The following is a 13,226-nucleotide window of genomic DNA, read 5'->3' as shown; positions in this document are numbered from 1 at the left end:
ACTGCCTTCAAAGTTCAGTTCAAATTTCCTTCAAGAATCTTTTCCTCAGTTATCCCTTCATATACTTTTCTTCTGATATTACCTCTTAATTTACACTGAATATATTTTGTATATACATAATTGTTTGCATGTTGTCTCTCCCATGAGAAACTTGCTCTCTCTTTGAGGGCAAGGGCAAAGCTTTTTTTTTTTTTTTTTTTTTTTTTTTAGGTTTTTGCAAGGTAAATGGAGTTAAGTGGCTTGCCCAAGGCCACACAGCTAGGTAATTATTAAGTGTCTGAGACCGGATTTGAACCCAGGTACTCCTGACTCCAGGGCCTGTGCTTTATCCACTGCACCACCTAGCTGCCCCTGCGCCACCTAGCCGCCCCAAGGGCAAAGCTTTTGCTTTTCTTTGTAATCCAGGGGTTTAGTACAGTGCCTGGAACATACATAATAAATTCTTAGAATACTCACAAGGCAATTATTACTCTGTTTTTTTATCCTATTCTTTCTAATAAAATTAGAAAAAATTTCACCTCATTCTTTCTTCATTTTCCTCAATTCTTTAGTATTCTTGAATTGGTGGGGCTTTGTCCCAGGGCCAAGCTCTACCCTTAAACTTTTGGGTGAAGTTGTCATCTCTGCTCCGGGGTGAATGGAGTCATTTATTTAACTTCCTCTTCTGACCTCTACTTTCTTGGGAGTTGGGCCACTTTAGAGTGTAGGATCTTCTGGTTCTTCAAGATCAAGTGCTAAAAGCTCTTTGGTTGGTCTGAAGTATCTTATGTGAGTACTCCATCAACTCACTGATTGCTGTTGCTTCTGGTGACTTCCAAGGTATCTCCACTGGAACTTTACTGTAGGGGAGTATCTTCCAGCTCTTATTACCTCTAGGTATAGAGTCCTTTTCTCAGGTTTGGATAAGTCAAATAAAAAAATAGACTATAAGGAAAATATACAACTAAATAATTTACAGAAAAAAACTAGAACTAAAAGGCATGGCATCTTATAAATAGAATTGCAAAAGAATCTACATAATTTTAGCAATGGAGCTTTAATAATTGACCATATATTAGGATACAGAGACACTGTAAACAAATGTAAAAAGACAGAAATAGTAAATATAACCTTCATAGACAATAATGCAATAAAAATAGTAATAAGTTCAGGGACCACAACAAAAGACACATTGAAATTATGAATGAAATCCAAAATGATATGGGTATCAAACAAATTATAGGAAAGATTAATAATGATATAAAAGAAAGTGATTATGAAATAACATACCAAAAATCAGAGTTGTAGCTAAAAAATCCTGCAGAGGGGAATCACATTGCTATAATAAATTAAATAATAAATAAATTGAAAATGGAAATTAACTGAATCTGTGTTTTAAAAATGAAAGCCAGCATAAACTAAAATCAGCATAAAGGAAGAGATAAAAAAAATTAGATGATAACTAAGCCAAAACAAAAATAAAAAACCTGGAAATATTTTTTTTTATTTTTGTTTTTACAAGACAGTGAGGTTCAGTGACTTGCCCCAAGTTCACACAGCTAGTAAGTATCAAGTGCCTGAGGTCACATTTGAACTTAGGTCTTCCTGACTCCAGGGCCAGTACTCTTATTTACTGTGCCACCTATCTGCATGCTCTACCTGGAAGTTAGTTTTAAAACTTTAGAAAGCTAGTTCTGTGAAAGGATGTATAAAATTGATAACCCATAGCCAATCTGATTTTAAAAAGAGGGCAGAGAATTAAATCAACATAATAGCAAATGAGCAGGGTGAAATTTTAATAAAAGCTGAAGAAATAAAAAGAAAACTTGACCCGAACCTACTTTGCAGTTAGTTGTTAACAATCTAAGAACATAAAAGAACCATAAAAACATTTGAAGAAATCTAAAATACTCAAAATTTAAATATCCCAATCTCAGGGAAAGAAATAGAAGAAAATAAGCATTTATATTATGCCTACTATGTGATAGATACTGTGCTAAGCACTCTCTGCAATAATATCTCATTTGATCCTCAAAACAACCATGCAAAATAGGTGCTATTATCCCCATTTTACATGTGAGGAAATTTAGGCAAACATGCTAAGTGAACTTGCCCAAGGTCACACAGCTACTAAGTGTCTGAGGCCAGATTTGAAATCAGAGATTTTCTTGACTCTAGGTCCAGCTCTATATCTTCTGAAGTACCAGTTTCCTCCAAAAAAATTGTTGTTCACTTGTGCCCCACTTTTTGTGACCCCATTTGGGATTTTCTTGGCAAAGATATTAAAGTGATTTGCCATTTCCTTTTCCAATTCATTTTATAAATGAGGAGCCTGAGGCAAACAGGTTAAGTGATTTGCCCAGAAGGGCACAACAATGTCTGAGGCCAGTTTTGAATTTAGGAAGAAGTCTCAAAAATTGAGAAAATAAAGCCCTGTTTCTTTTATGAAATAGAGTCCCAATGCCTAACTTAGAGAAGGATAAAAAAAACAGAAGAATAATAACTTTGTATTGTTAATGAATATTGATTAAACATTTTAAAATAAAATCATGTCAAATAGTCTATAACATTTTATCAAGAAAACATTCATTATAATCTAGTGAGTTTATTGGGAATGTAAGGATGATTCAGTATTGGGAAAACAATGCAATCACATTAAAAAACCAAAACTGTATGATTATTTCAGTAATTGCGGAAAAAGCCTTTGACAAAATACAGGATACATTTATGCTAAAAACCTTACAAAGTATATAGGTACAGAAATTCTTTTTTAAATATTATTAAAAAATCTATTGGGGTGGCTACTGGCCCTGGAGTCAGGAGGACCTGATTTCAAATCCGGCCTCAGACACTTAATAATCTAGCTGTGTGACCTTGGGCAAGTCACTTAACCCCATTGCCTTGCAAAAAAAATCTACTAAAACCCAAAGCAAGTATCATGTGAAATGGGGATACATTAGAACTTTTTTCAATAAATACAAGATCCTTACTCTTCCCACTATATCAGTTCTAGAAAAAAAGCATTAAGGTAAGAAAAATAAATTAAAAACATAAGTTATGTAAGAAGATTAAAACCATTTCAATATAGAGGACTCAGCAAAGTTATTTATTGAGGCAATTGGTTCAGCAAAGTTCCAGGCTACAATATAAACCCTCAAAAATCAGCTGTATATCTATATAATAACAAAATCCCAGAGGTAAAAAAATGGAAAAGAAAATCTCATTCTGAATAATTACATAATATTTGTGGTATCTTAACTTAGATCTACCAAAACAATCATAAGACTTAAATACAAAATGTTTTATAAAGAAATGAAGAAAAATTTAAAGAAGCCAGAAGAATATACAATGCACATGGCTGTGCTGTGTTACTGTAACAAAAATCACAATACTTGAAAAGTTAAATTATAATTTTAATCCTATATCATTCAAATTATCAAAGGGATACTTTTAAAATTTGGTGAAATAATAAAAAAATCATTTGGGGAAAAAAATTTAAATTATCAAGTAAAATAACAAAAATGTCCCTACTGTTTGAAATTTTGTTACTGGGCTTGCATCCCAAAGAGTCCATTGATAAGAAGAAAGATTCCCAGATAGCTTCAATTTTTGTGATAAATATTTGGAAACAAAATATGTGCTCATCAATTGGGAAATGACTAAATAAATGACTAAACAAACTATAGTTTGTAAATATAATGGAATATATTGTGGTATAAGAAATTTAGAGAAGCATAGGAAAATCCACATGAATTGCAGATGCAAGGAAACAACATACACATTGAATACAGTACTCTAAATGTAAAGAACAACCTAACACAAAATGAAAAGTGAATGGTGCAAAATTAAAAAGAACAAGCATATTAATTTAATTGGGATGGCACTGAATATATAAATTAATTTTGGTAGCATTGTCATTTTTATTATATTGACCCTTGAGCAATTACTGTTCATTTGAATCTGATTTTGTTTAAAATTTTTGGCAAATATACTCCTGGATATTTTATATTGTCTGGAGTTATTTTAAATGGGGTATCTTTTATTATTCCTTCTTGAAGGATTGTATGTATGTGTGATATGGGTATGCTAATGATTTATGTGGATTTATTTTATATCCTGCTACTTAACTAAAAGTCAAAACTGTAATTTTGGTAAAGTCTTTGAGATTTTCCAAGTATATCATTATCTCATTTGCAAAAAGAGGTGGTTTTATTGCTTCATTCCATATTCTTCCTCAGCTCTTTGAGGGCAAGGACAATTTAATTTTTGGCTTTATATTCTCAGCACCTAAGACAATGTCTGTACTGTTGTAGGATCTTAATAAGTACTTATTATTGATTGATTAAATAACAGACTTGGTTTCTAGGCTCTTCTCTTTGTCATAAAACTTTTATATCAGTTAATCTTAGGAAATAGTTATTGTCTGTGCTAATACGTGATTTTTTCCATTTTGTGTTAATTTATTTAAACGTCAGAATAGAGTTGTATGTCATATCTTCTCGTTTTTTTAATTTGGTATCAGTTTTTATCCCTGCTTTAACAAGTTGGTAGTCTGACTATTCAGAGAGCTTATTTGGAAGTGACTTCTACATTTATAACTAGTCAGTCCTGTTCTGTCTGCTAAACTACAACTTAATTCAGGGTTTTTTGGCAATATGATACTATGTATGTTGTGTCTATTGCTTCCTAATCTTAAAGAAAGTATTCACAGTCTATAGGTGTACTGTGTAATGTACTAGCCACTTGTTCTCTTGTTTTTGATTCCTCAGTCATATTTTCTAATTTTTCTTGCCATCTTTCCCATGTGGACCTTTTTATTGATGTTATTAAGTATTAAAGTTTAACTTGGAAGGTCTTACCACATTCTTTCATTCCTCTATTTATCTGCAACAGGCATATAAATTGCAGTTATCTTTTTAATGCTGCAAGTACTTAGTGTTCCATGCAAAATTGTTTCTCATTACATTTATAGTATGATAAACTTCTCTAATTCTAGCTGGTAGTGTAGTTAGAATACTGGACCTGGAGTTAGGAAGAACTGAATTTAAATCTAGTCTTAAACATGTCCTAGTCGTATGATCTTAGGAAGTTTCTTAACTTGTCTGCCTTAGTTTCCTCAATTGTATAATGGGAATAATAATAATAATAATAATAATAATAATAATAATAATAATAGTACCTTTGTATTGGGGTTATTGTGAGGTCAAATGAAATAATCATTGTGAAAGTGTTTTATCACAATGCTGGGTACATAGTAGATACTAAATAAGTGCTTACTTGTTCTTCCTTTCCTATCCTTTTTATTTGCCTTTCTCAGGAAAATCTGTGAGGTATCCTCCCATTTAATGACAACTTCTTTTTTGACTTATTTATTTAAAGCAGAATTGAGTACAAATTGTTTAATTACTAATAATAGAGGTCCAAACAGTATAATTCTTAGGTTTTTTTGTCTCACTTCTGCCTAGGACTTAGGACTATTTCATATTCTTTGCTCAATGGGTTGCCATGACAAAAAGAATTCATTCCTTATAGATAGCCTCATTTTAAAGAAACATTGTATGTGACAAGACCACTTCTTCCAAAGAATTCCCTTTGGTAAAACTTTTTCAACTATTGCCACGTTGTGACATTAGAATAGAACTTTATAGAAGGAATATGTAACCATTTAAGTTTTATAATAATATCACTCATTTCAGTTTATGTGTATGTGTATTTTCTTTAGAAAATCTTTCCATCAAGGACAGATTCATCAGGAGGTGGATATACAAAGATGGCTATGGGGGCTTAAAAAGGTATGCCGTTGCTGCTGAAGACAAGGAACTGATGGCAAAGATTGCAGTGGTTGAAAAATACAATGTCCGGATTCCAGAACTGGTGAAAAGGATTGAGCAGTGCCATGTAAATGATGTAGCTTTTGCAGGTAAGAGAAAACAGGATCCCTTTTCTATCATTGCATTCTATAAGGCTTAGTGTCATATTTTTTGCACTACTCCTAATGGAAACTTTCTTGGTGTTGGCTTAGCAGCTCCATGAATATCAAGTGAGTAATTCTCAACTTCCAAGAATGGTACTAACCATTCTGTAGCTTGCCTCCTAGCTTCTTCAGTCCTGCCATTTTACTCTTGTTCTTTAGAGCCTCACCTACTCAAACCTACATATTGTCAGGAAAGAGATATTTCAGTTTGAATTTTTTCCATTCACTTCAAGTCCTATTTCACTATGTTCTTTCTTTTCCTTGATCTAGAATATGTTTTGGGTACTGTTCACAAAGCCAAAGGCTTGGAGTTTGACACAGTTCAGATTTTGGATGATTTTGTAAAAGTTCCTTGTGGCAGGCATAACCTTCCACAGATTCCTCACTTCAGAATTGGTAAGAATATCAGAAGTTTTCCCATATTAACTGTAAAAAAATTGATGTACCAGGAAAGCAGTGTTTTCATGTGAATATTACACTATTTGTTGAATATAATTTATTTTTATTTTATTTTTCAAATAACATGAATTGATTTTCAGTCATTCTCAGCCCCCCAAATTGAAAAAAGCAAAACCCTTGTAATGTAATGCATAACCAATAAAACAAACTTCCACATTGTCCATGACTAAAAATGTTTTTCTCATTTTATGCCTTTAGTCCATTTCCTCCTGCCTTAGAACCCTAGTTTCAGGCATTAGACTGTTTTATGTTGGCGTGACTTACCAGGTTAGTTGAGGTAAAAGATTGATGCCTTTATTTGATAGTTTGAAAGTTATATTCTATGACTTAAGTTTATTCTCATGGTTTACATGTCATAGCAGTATTTTGCTAAAAGGCATTGTTCACATTATAGTATGTTACATCATAGTATTTTTGAATAGCAATTAATAAATTATTGAATTGAGTTCCTGCCTTGTATGTAATACCATGTTAATTGCTTTGCAGAATATAAGAGATTTAATACATGATCAGTAAAGATTTATTGATTTTTTTTTTTCTGGTTACCATGAGTGCTTAAGGAAATACATTTTAGTGATAGAATGAATAGTACTTTCTCATACTTCCTCATTACGTTCATCCATTCCTAATATATCAGGCACCAGGCCTAAAAAGAATGTAGTAGTCTTATTTGGGAATTCATATTTATGGGAGGAGAGCCTGGGTTTCTTCCTTGTGATAACTTCAAAAACATTTTTGATTTCATTAGTATGGGTACTCCTTCAAAACCTAAATTGCAATTGTGCCTTACAAGACAATTTTAAAACTGCTATGACACCCCCCCCCAAAAAAAAACCCCATGGGTTCATAGATTTAGGATAAGAAGAACCTTAGAGATCATCTAATCCAATTTCTTCCTTTAATAAGTAACGGGATTGAAAGCTAGAGAAATTTTATGGTCTAGTCCAAACCAAACAGAAAGTGACAAAGACTAGACTCAAACCAGTTCCCTGCTCTTCTTTCTATTCTGTTACTTGGCCTTGGTTCCTTCTTTGTCCCAATTAGCCTAGAGGCTTGTAAAGAGGGATGCTGTGTAGAAAATGTTTTCTAAGATTTTAAGTACTATATAAGGATAACTTGTTATATAAGGAGTAATAGGAGGGGCTAGAGGAAATTTAAATGTGACTAGATTTTTGTCAGTTACTTAATCTTTTATTTAAAGTAACATTCCTCTCCTTCCTTGCCCCACCTACATTCTCTAGAGTCATTTCCTGATGAAGAGTGGAATTTGCTGTATGTTGCAGTAACTCGTGCCAAGAAATGCCTCATCATGACCAAATCAGTGGAAAACATTTTAACTCTGGCTGGGGTAAGAGGAAATGATAATCTGACAGAGTTGTGTTTTCCCCTCAGATAAAACACGGGACTCATAGTAACATTGAGAAAGGCCTGAGAATTGTAAAAAATGAATTAAGGTACAGAATTAGGTGAAATTCAAGTTTCTTACCAGATTAATAAACTCTACTGTGCAGTACAAAAATGTGGTGTTTTGACAACTAATGGAAAATGGCAGAAAAGTGGAGTTCTGTGACTTTTTACAGCAGAAATGTTCCATATTTTTTCCTGTTTTTTGTCCTAGTTTATTCTTCCAGTTTTGCCACAATTGCTCATATTCCTTCCCTTTCATATTCTATTCCTTTGAAAAAGAATTATCAAGTAAAGCAAATTTCTGCATAAATTTCCTTTACACATGCTTTTTCCACTTTTAACTTGTCTTTAAAATAGTAACTGCCATTGATAGGGAAGAAGTGCAATGAATACATTTTATTTAGGGTTAAATTAAAAGTGCAGCTGGTTATTTGTCACTGGCAAGGCTATCCGTAGTCAACTAGTCAGTGCTCATTTTCTAAGTAGCTATCTCTTCTACACAGTGTCCTGACATGTACTTGCATTTCACCATTTCTCCTACCTGCTTTTCCTGGGTCAGATTATTGAGATTTTGATTTTCCCCAATATACTCTAGATTCTTAGAGAGATTAAATGTAGGACACCTAGTGCTGGTAAAAACCATCCAATTCTCTTTACTTTAAACCAAAAAGACCTGAAATTTGAAGGGAAAGAAAAGGAAATCCTAAGAGTAATCAGTGCCTTTCAATCCTTACAAATCATCTTTCTCTTTCACAGGTACACATGCTGCTTTTCAAGATGCCTTGATTAAAGTTGGGAAACTTGCTCTAGGCATCTCTAAAATTATAAGTTGAAGATTAAATGCTGGCTTTCCTTTTTCACTTCCCTGTTGGAGTGAATCACTGATCCAGTCCTTATTTCCTATCTCTTATCCCTAATTCTATGACTGTTACAAGATACTATGATACCATAAGAGCAGGGAATAGAAGGGGGAGGAAACAGAAGCCAAAGGCTCAGATAATCCTTAGATGGCACTCTCAGATCAGTCCCATTAATTTAAATGTGGGATGAGCATCACCCAGCTCTACTCCAGCAGGGATATTGTAAGGACTGACAAGATGCTTTCCATAAAATGCTTGTAGTTCTTTTTAGATTATTTCAGAGGTGGAAGGTGGTATGAGTACTACTCTTTTTCTTTGTCTTTCCCAGGAGTACTACTTTCAAGCAGAGCTAACCAGAGAAGTCTTAAAAAATGGAGAGGTACTTTGCTGTGTGAGGCAGTGCAATAACATTATTCCTTCAGAGACTATCCTCACCATGAAGAAATTTCCCATTGTTTATGTACGTAGACCTCTTTTGACATTGGGCCCAGTTTAATTCAACAAGTACTTAATATATTATGTTTAGCTACATGCCTAAGAGGTGGGTGGGGTGTAGGACTGGGGGATGGATGTACAAGAGAAAGATTTTAATTGAATTCTTATGAAATCTATATAATATGGAGAAAAAACTCAAATATACAAGGAATATGTAAAGAAAAAGAATAAAACTATAATTACATGCTTAATTTTGACTATTATAGGAATTCAAGAATCACCATGGGTTGAAATAGTAGAAAGTTTATTTGAATCAAAGCTAATGGCAGCATGGATCAGCCTTTGATTTGGATAGCCCTGACATCATTGTTAAATTGGGAAATGTTTAGTGAGAGCATCTCAGTCTTGCTTGGTTCATCATTTTCTGATTTAGTAACATCTCCTTTGATTTTTAAGACCTCATACTAAGGGTCTGCCTGTTTAAACTGAGGGAAGTGCTATGAGAATGACTTGAAGCAGTAATGATAGTTAACATTTATATAGGATTATTTGAGTTTAAATCTTATCTCAGACACTTAATGGCTGTATGACCCAACCTTAACCTAACTCAGCCTCAGTTTCCTTATCTGGAAAATGATGTATAATAATAGCACTTATTTTACAGGATTGTTGTAAGGATCAGATGAGATACCTTTTGTTATCTCTTTGTAAATCTTAAAACGTTATATAAATGCTAGTTATTATGACTATTAAAAAGAATAATGGTGATCTCATTTTATTCCCACAACAACCCTGGGAGATTTTATAGATGAGGAAACTGCGGCAGAGAGAGAGATTCAGAGAATTGCCCAGGTCACATACATAGTATCTAAAGTTGGATTTGAACTGAGGTCTTACTGACTCCCGAATCCATCCCTCAATCTATGGTGCTACTTAGCCCCCAAACTATGATTCAACCCTAGGTAATATTCCCAATAGTTAGTTTCCACAGATTTCATTGGAAGTGACAGCTTTTTGTTTGGAGAATGGTCATGAAGTAGCTACTTTCTCCTTGTGGTTGCAATGGAAGGGAATGTTTTTTGATAACTATTTTACTTAGCAAATTTCATTGCAAAGCTTCAGATACTTGAGCAAACCATAAACAACTTTGTGGCAGTTCCTTAATACTTTCCTCATTAATAGTGTATCTCGATACACTCTCACTCTTCAGTTTTCTCTTTGCCTTTTCTTTTTCCCTATTTCAGAGTGGCAAAAAGGAAGACAAAGGTGGCTACTTCTGCCATGCTTGTGCAGAGCAGCGTATTGGGCCTCTGACATTCCTGACAGCCTCACCAGAGCTGATAGTCTCTATGGAACATACCTTTGAAGACTTGGAGCTGCCTAGACACGAAGCTCAGCTTTTCATTGTCTTTTGAAAATCAAGGCAAAACTTGTCATTTGTATGGAACTCTTTGTCATTAGTTTCTTGGAAAGAAGATTGTGAGAATTGGGGTGGGGACCAGCCTCCCACCACACCTGGAGTTTATAAATCCATGGAAGATCAACCTCAGTCGTTACTGGAGTCTTCAGCTCCTGAACTTGGAGTTTTCTAGTGTTGGACTGTTTCCTGTTTTTATACATAGGCTCAGGGGTGTGTTTGGTTCTTTTCAACCAATTCCAAGATGTTTCCTGTCTGGTACCATTTGCCTTCATCCAGTGGCCAAAGCCCTTGTAATATTCTGTGATTAATTCAGGATTTATTCATCCATTTGTAGGACAGTTTCTTAAAACCTATTCTTGTTGATGATTCTTGGTTGATGATTCAAAAGCATTCCCACCTGATAAAGATATCAGGTTTCTGAATTCATTTTGTTTACTCATTAAAGCCTAATAATGTCTCTTGATTTTGAGGGGAATAGGCCTTCTGTGATTATGTGTGACATGAGATTAAATTTGTATCCCAGCCACTTGACAAAAACATAATAGAATCATAGGGCTGAGACCCAGACTGGAGCTTCTTGAAGCCCTTTAGCTCATTTGGCATATATAAATCCTGGCAGCACTTAGGGCAGAACATGAGAGAGGACAGTGAACCCAAAAGTGAGGAATACTACTGAATATAGACAAAAGCTGCCCTCCTTGTCCAGTATCCTGTGCACCAAGTGTATTACCCCTCTCCTATATCAGGGTTAAGCATGTCCATACTGGCATTGATACATTGATTAATACATTGATCCAGTTCACATGCAATGGCTGCTAAAGCCACTTAAAACCATTTTTTAGAAGTCTTTGATCAAGGTACTTCTGTCACGATTTAGAAATTAGATTGGATCTCTTCCTGGTCTTTATTTGGACATATAAAATCCCTATCACTATCAAAGTGCTTAGTGTGGGCTGGATGTGCCAGCACATCCTAAGGGAGAATTTTCTTTGGCCCTCTCCCTTGTCCCTTATGTAAGGTTCTGTGTGACCTCTGGGAAAAGACACAGGGAAATGCTCCCAGCCCACATTCCATGCATGCCTAGCACCATAAGCAGCAGTTCTTTTAGAAAGACTAGTTCTTAAAGAAGAAACTTCACCACCTAAGGGCCTTATATTCTTGATGATGTGGGGAAAAACCCATCATTAGGATAATAGTCCCTTTATGCCATTAGCCCTGTCATCCAAGTATGAGATCAAAGACTAGACAACAAAGAGGGAGTGAAGAGGCTGAATCTGAATCCTTTGATTCAGCCTGATTTATTTGTCCACTCCTCAAAGCATAATAAAAATCTGGAGCTTTATGAGATAGTGACTTCAGGAAATAATGGAGAAAGAGTAACCCCCACTTGCAACTCCCCAAACTGTGAGGGAGATCAAAAACTCTCAGCCTAGGGAAATATCCTTGTATAGACCCAGAAAAGGAAGTAAAGGTGAAGTATTACTTCTAGATTATGAGTAGGTCTGATTTAACAACTCATCACCTTAAATCCTCATAGTAATTCTTCAGAATCTAGTGATTTTTCCTGTTTAAGTAAAAGGGAGACTCAGTCACTTAATTATTATATCACAAGACACTTTTTAATAATTAAAGGGACATTTTAATCTGGACAGGATTTGCAGAGAACAAGAATTTGAGTTTGTTGTTCAGCCAAAATGACCAGACTGTCCAAAGAATTCATAGTATCAGGGCGGCTAGGTGGCGTAGTGGATAAAGCACCGGCCTTGGAGTCAGGAGTACCTGGGTTCAAATCCAGTCTCAGACACTTAATAATTACCTAGCTGTGTGGTCTCGGGCAAGCCACTTAACCCCATTTGCCTTGCAAAAACCTAAAAAAAAAAAAGTTGTAAAAAAAAAAGAATTCATAGTATTTCTCTGAACTGTGTCACTTTAAAGCTTCAGTTGGACTCTGAAAATTAGTGGAATTTGTCACTCTTGTTTTATTTCCAGTGATAATTAATAATGAACCTAGAGTCCTCTTTCATTTGCACAGGGTTGGATTCCACCAAGATTATATGTGGTAGAAGTGAATTCCTATCTAACAGTCATCTAGGAATCCAAATTTCACTGGATTAAATAGGGCACAGAGCTGGACTTTTAAAGATACAGGATTGGGGCAGCTAGGTGACATAGTGGATAAAGCACCAGCCCTGGAGTCTGGAGTACCTGGGTTCAAATCTGGTCTCAGACACTTAATAATTACTGAGCTGTGTGGCTTTGGGCAAGCCACTTAACCCCATTTGCCTTGCAAAAAAAAACACCTAAAAAATATATATATATATATATATATATATATATATATATATATATATATATATATATATGATGATGGAAGTAAATTTTGTAATTTTACGAATTAGAAGCAAGCATGGTCAAGTTGAATGGTAACCCTAAACATGCCAATTTCTAAGCACTTGTTTAATTGTCCACCTGTTAAATTAGTATAATTGATAATATTTTAATATCTGCTGGAGTTGTATCAAAAACAGTGCACTTGAGAAATTTATGATCTGCCTTTGATGGTGATTCAATAATATTAAGCACCTATTGGGAATATGAAGACAAATAATTTTCTTACCTTTAAGGTGCTTACCAGGGTGAGAAAATTTAAATAAATATGTTTAGCCCAAGGAAAATTGAAATAAGTAATTAT

General features: G+C 34.5%; 1 protein-coding gene across 6 annotated transcripts in view; it reads left to right on the top strand.

Moving 5' to 3' along the window:
* FBH1 (F-box DNA helicase 1) overlaps positions 1–12,851 on the top strand; it is a 121,648-nt gene extending 108,797 nt beyond the window's left edge. For all 6 annotated transcript variants that reach the window (XM_074194900.1, XM_074194899.1, XM_074194901.1 and 3 more), the window contains 5 exons: positions 5,702–5,899; positions 6,224–6,349; positions 7,654–7,760; positions 9,008–9,139; positions 10,359–12,851. In XM_074194900.1, the coding sequence (XP_074051001.1) occupies positions 5,702–5,899; positions 6,224–6,349; positions 7,654–7,760; positions 9,008–9,139; positions 10,359–10,529 (734 nt within the window). In that variant the 3' untranslated portion in view covers positions 10,530–12,851. The remainder of the gene's footprint in view (positions 1–5,701; positions 5,900–6,223; positions 6,350–7,653; positions 7,761–9,007; positions 9,140–10,358) is intronic.
* Positions 12,852–13,226: the final 375 nt, after the last annotated feature.

The sequence above is a fragment of the Macrotis lagotis genome, chromosome 7 (genome assembly GCF_037893015.1).
Source record: "Macrotis lagotis isolate mMagLag1 chromosome 7, bilby.v1.9.chrom.fasta, whole genome shotgun sequence".
Lineage (NCBI taxonomy): Eukaryota > Metazoa > Chordata > Mammalia > Peramelemorphia > Peramelidae > Macrotis > Macrotis lagotis.
The sequence above is the reverse complement of the archived record's forward strand: the minus strand, read 5'-3'. Positions and strand labels throughout refer to the sequence as shown.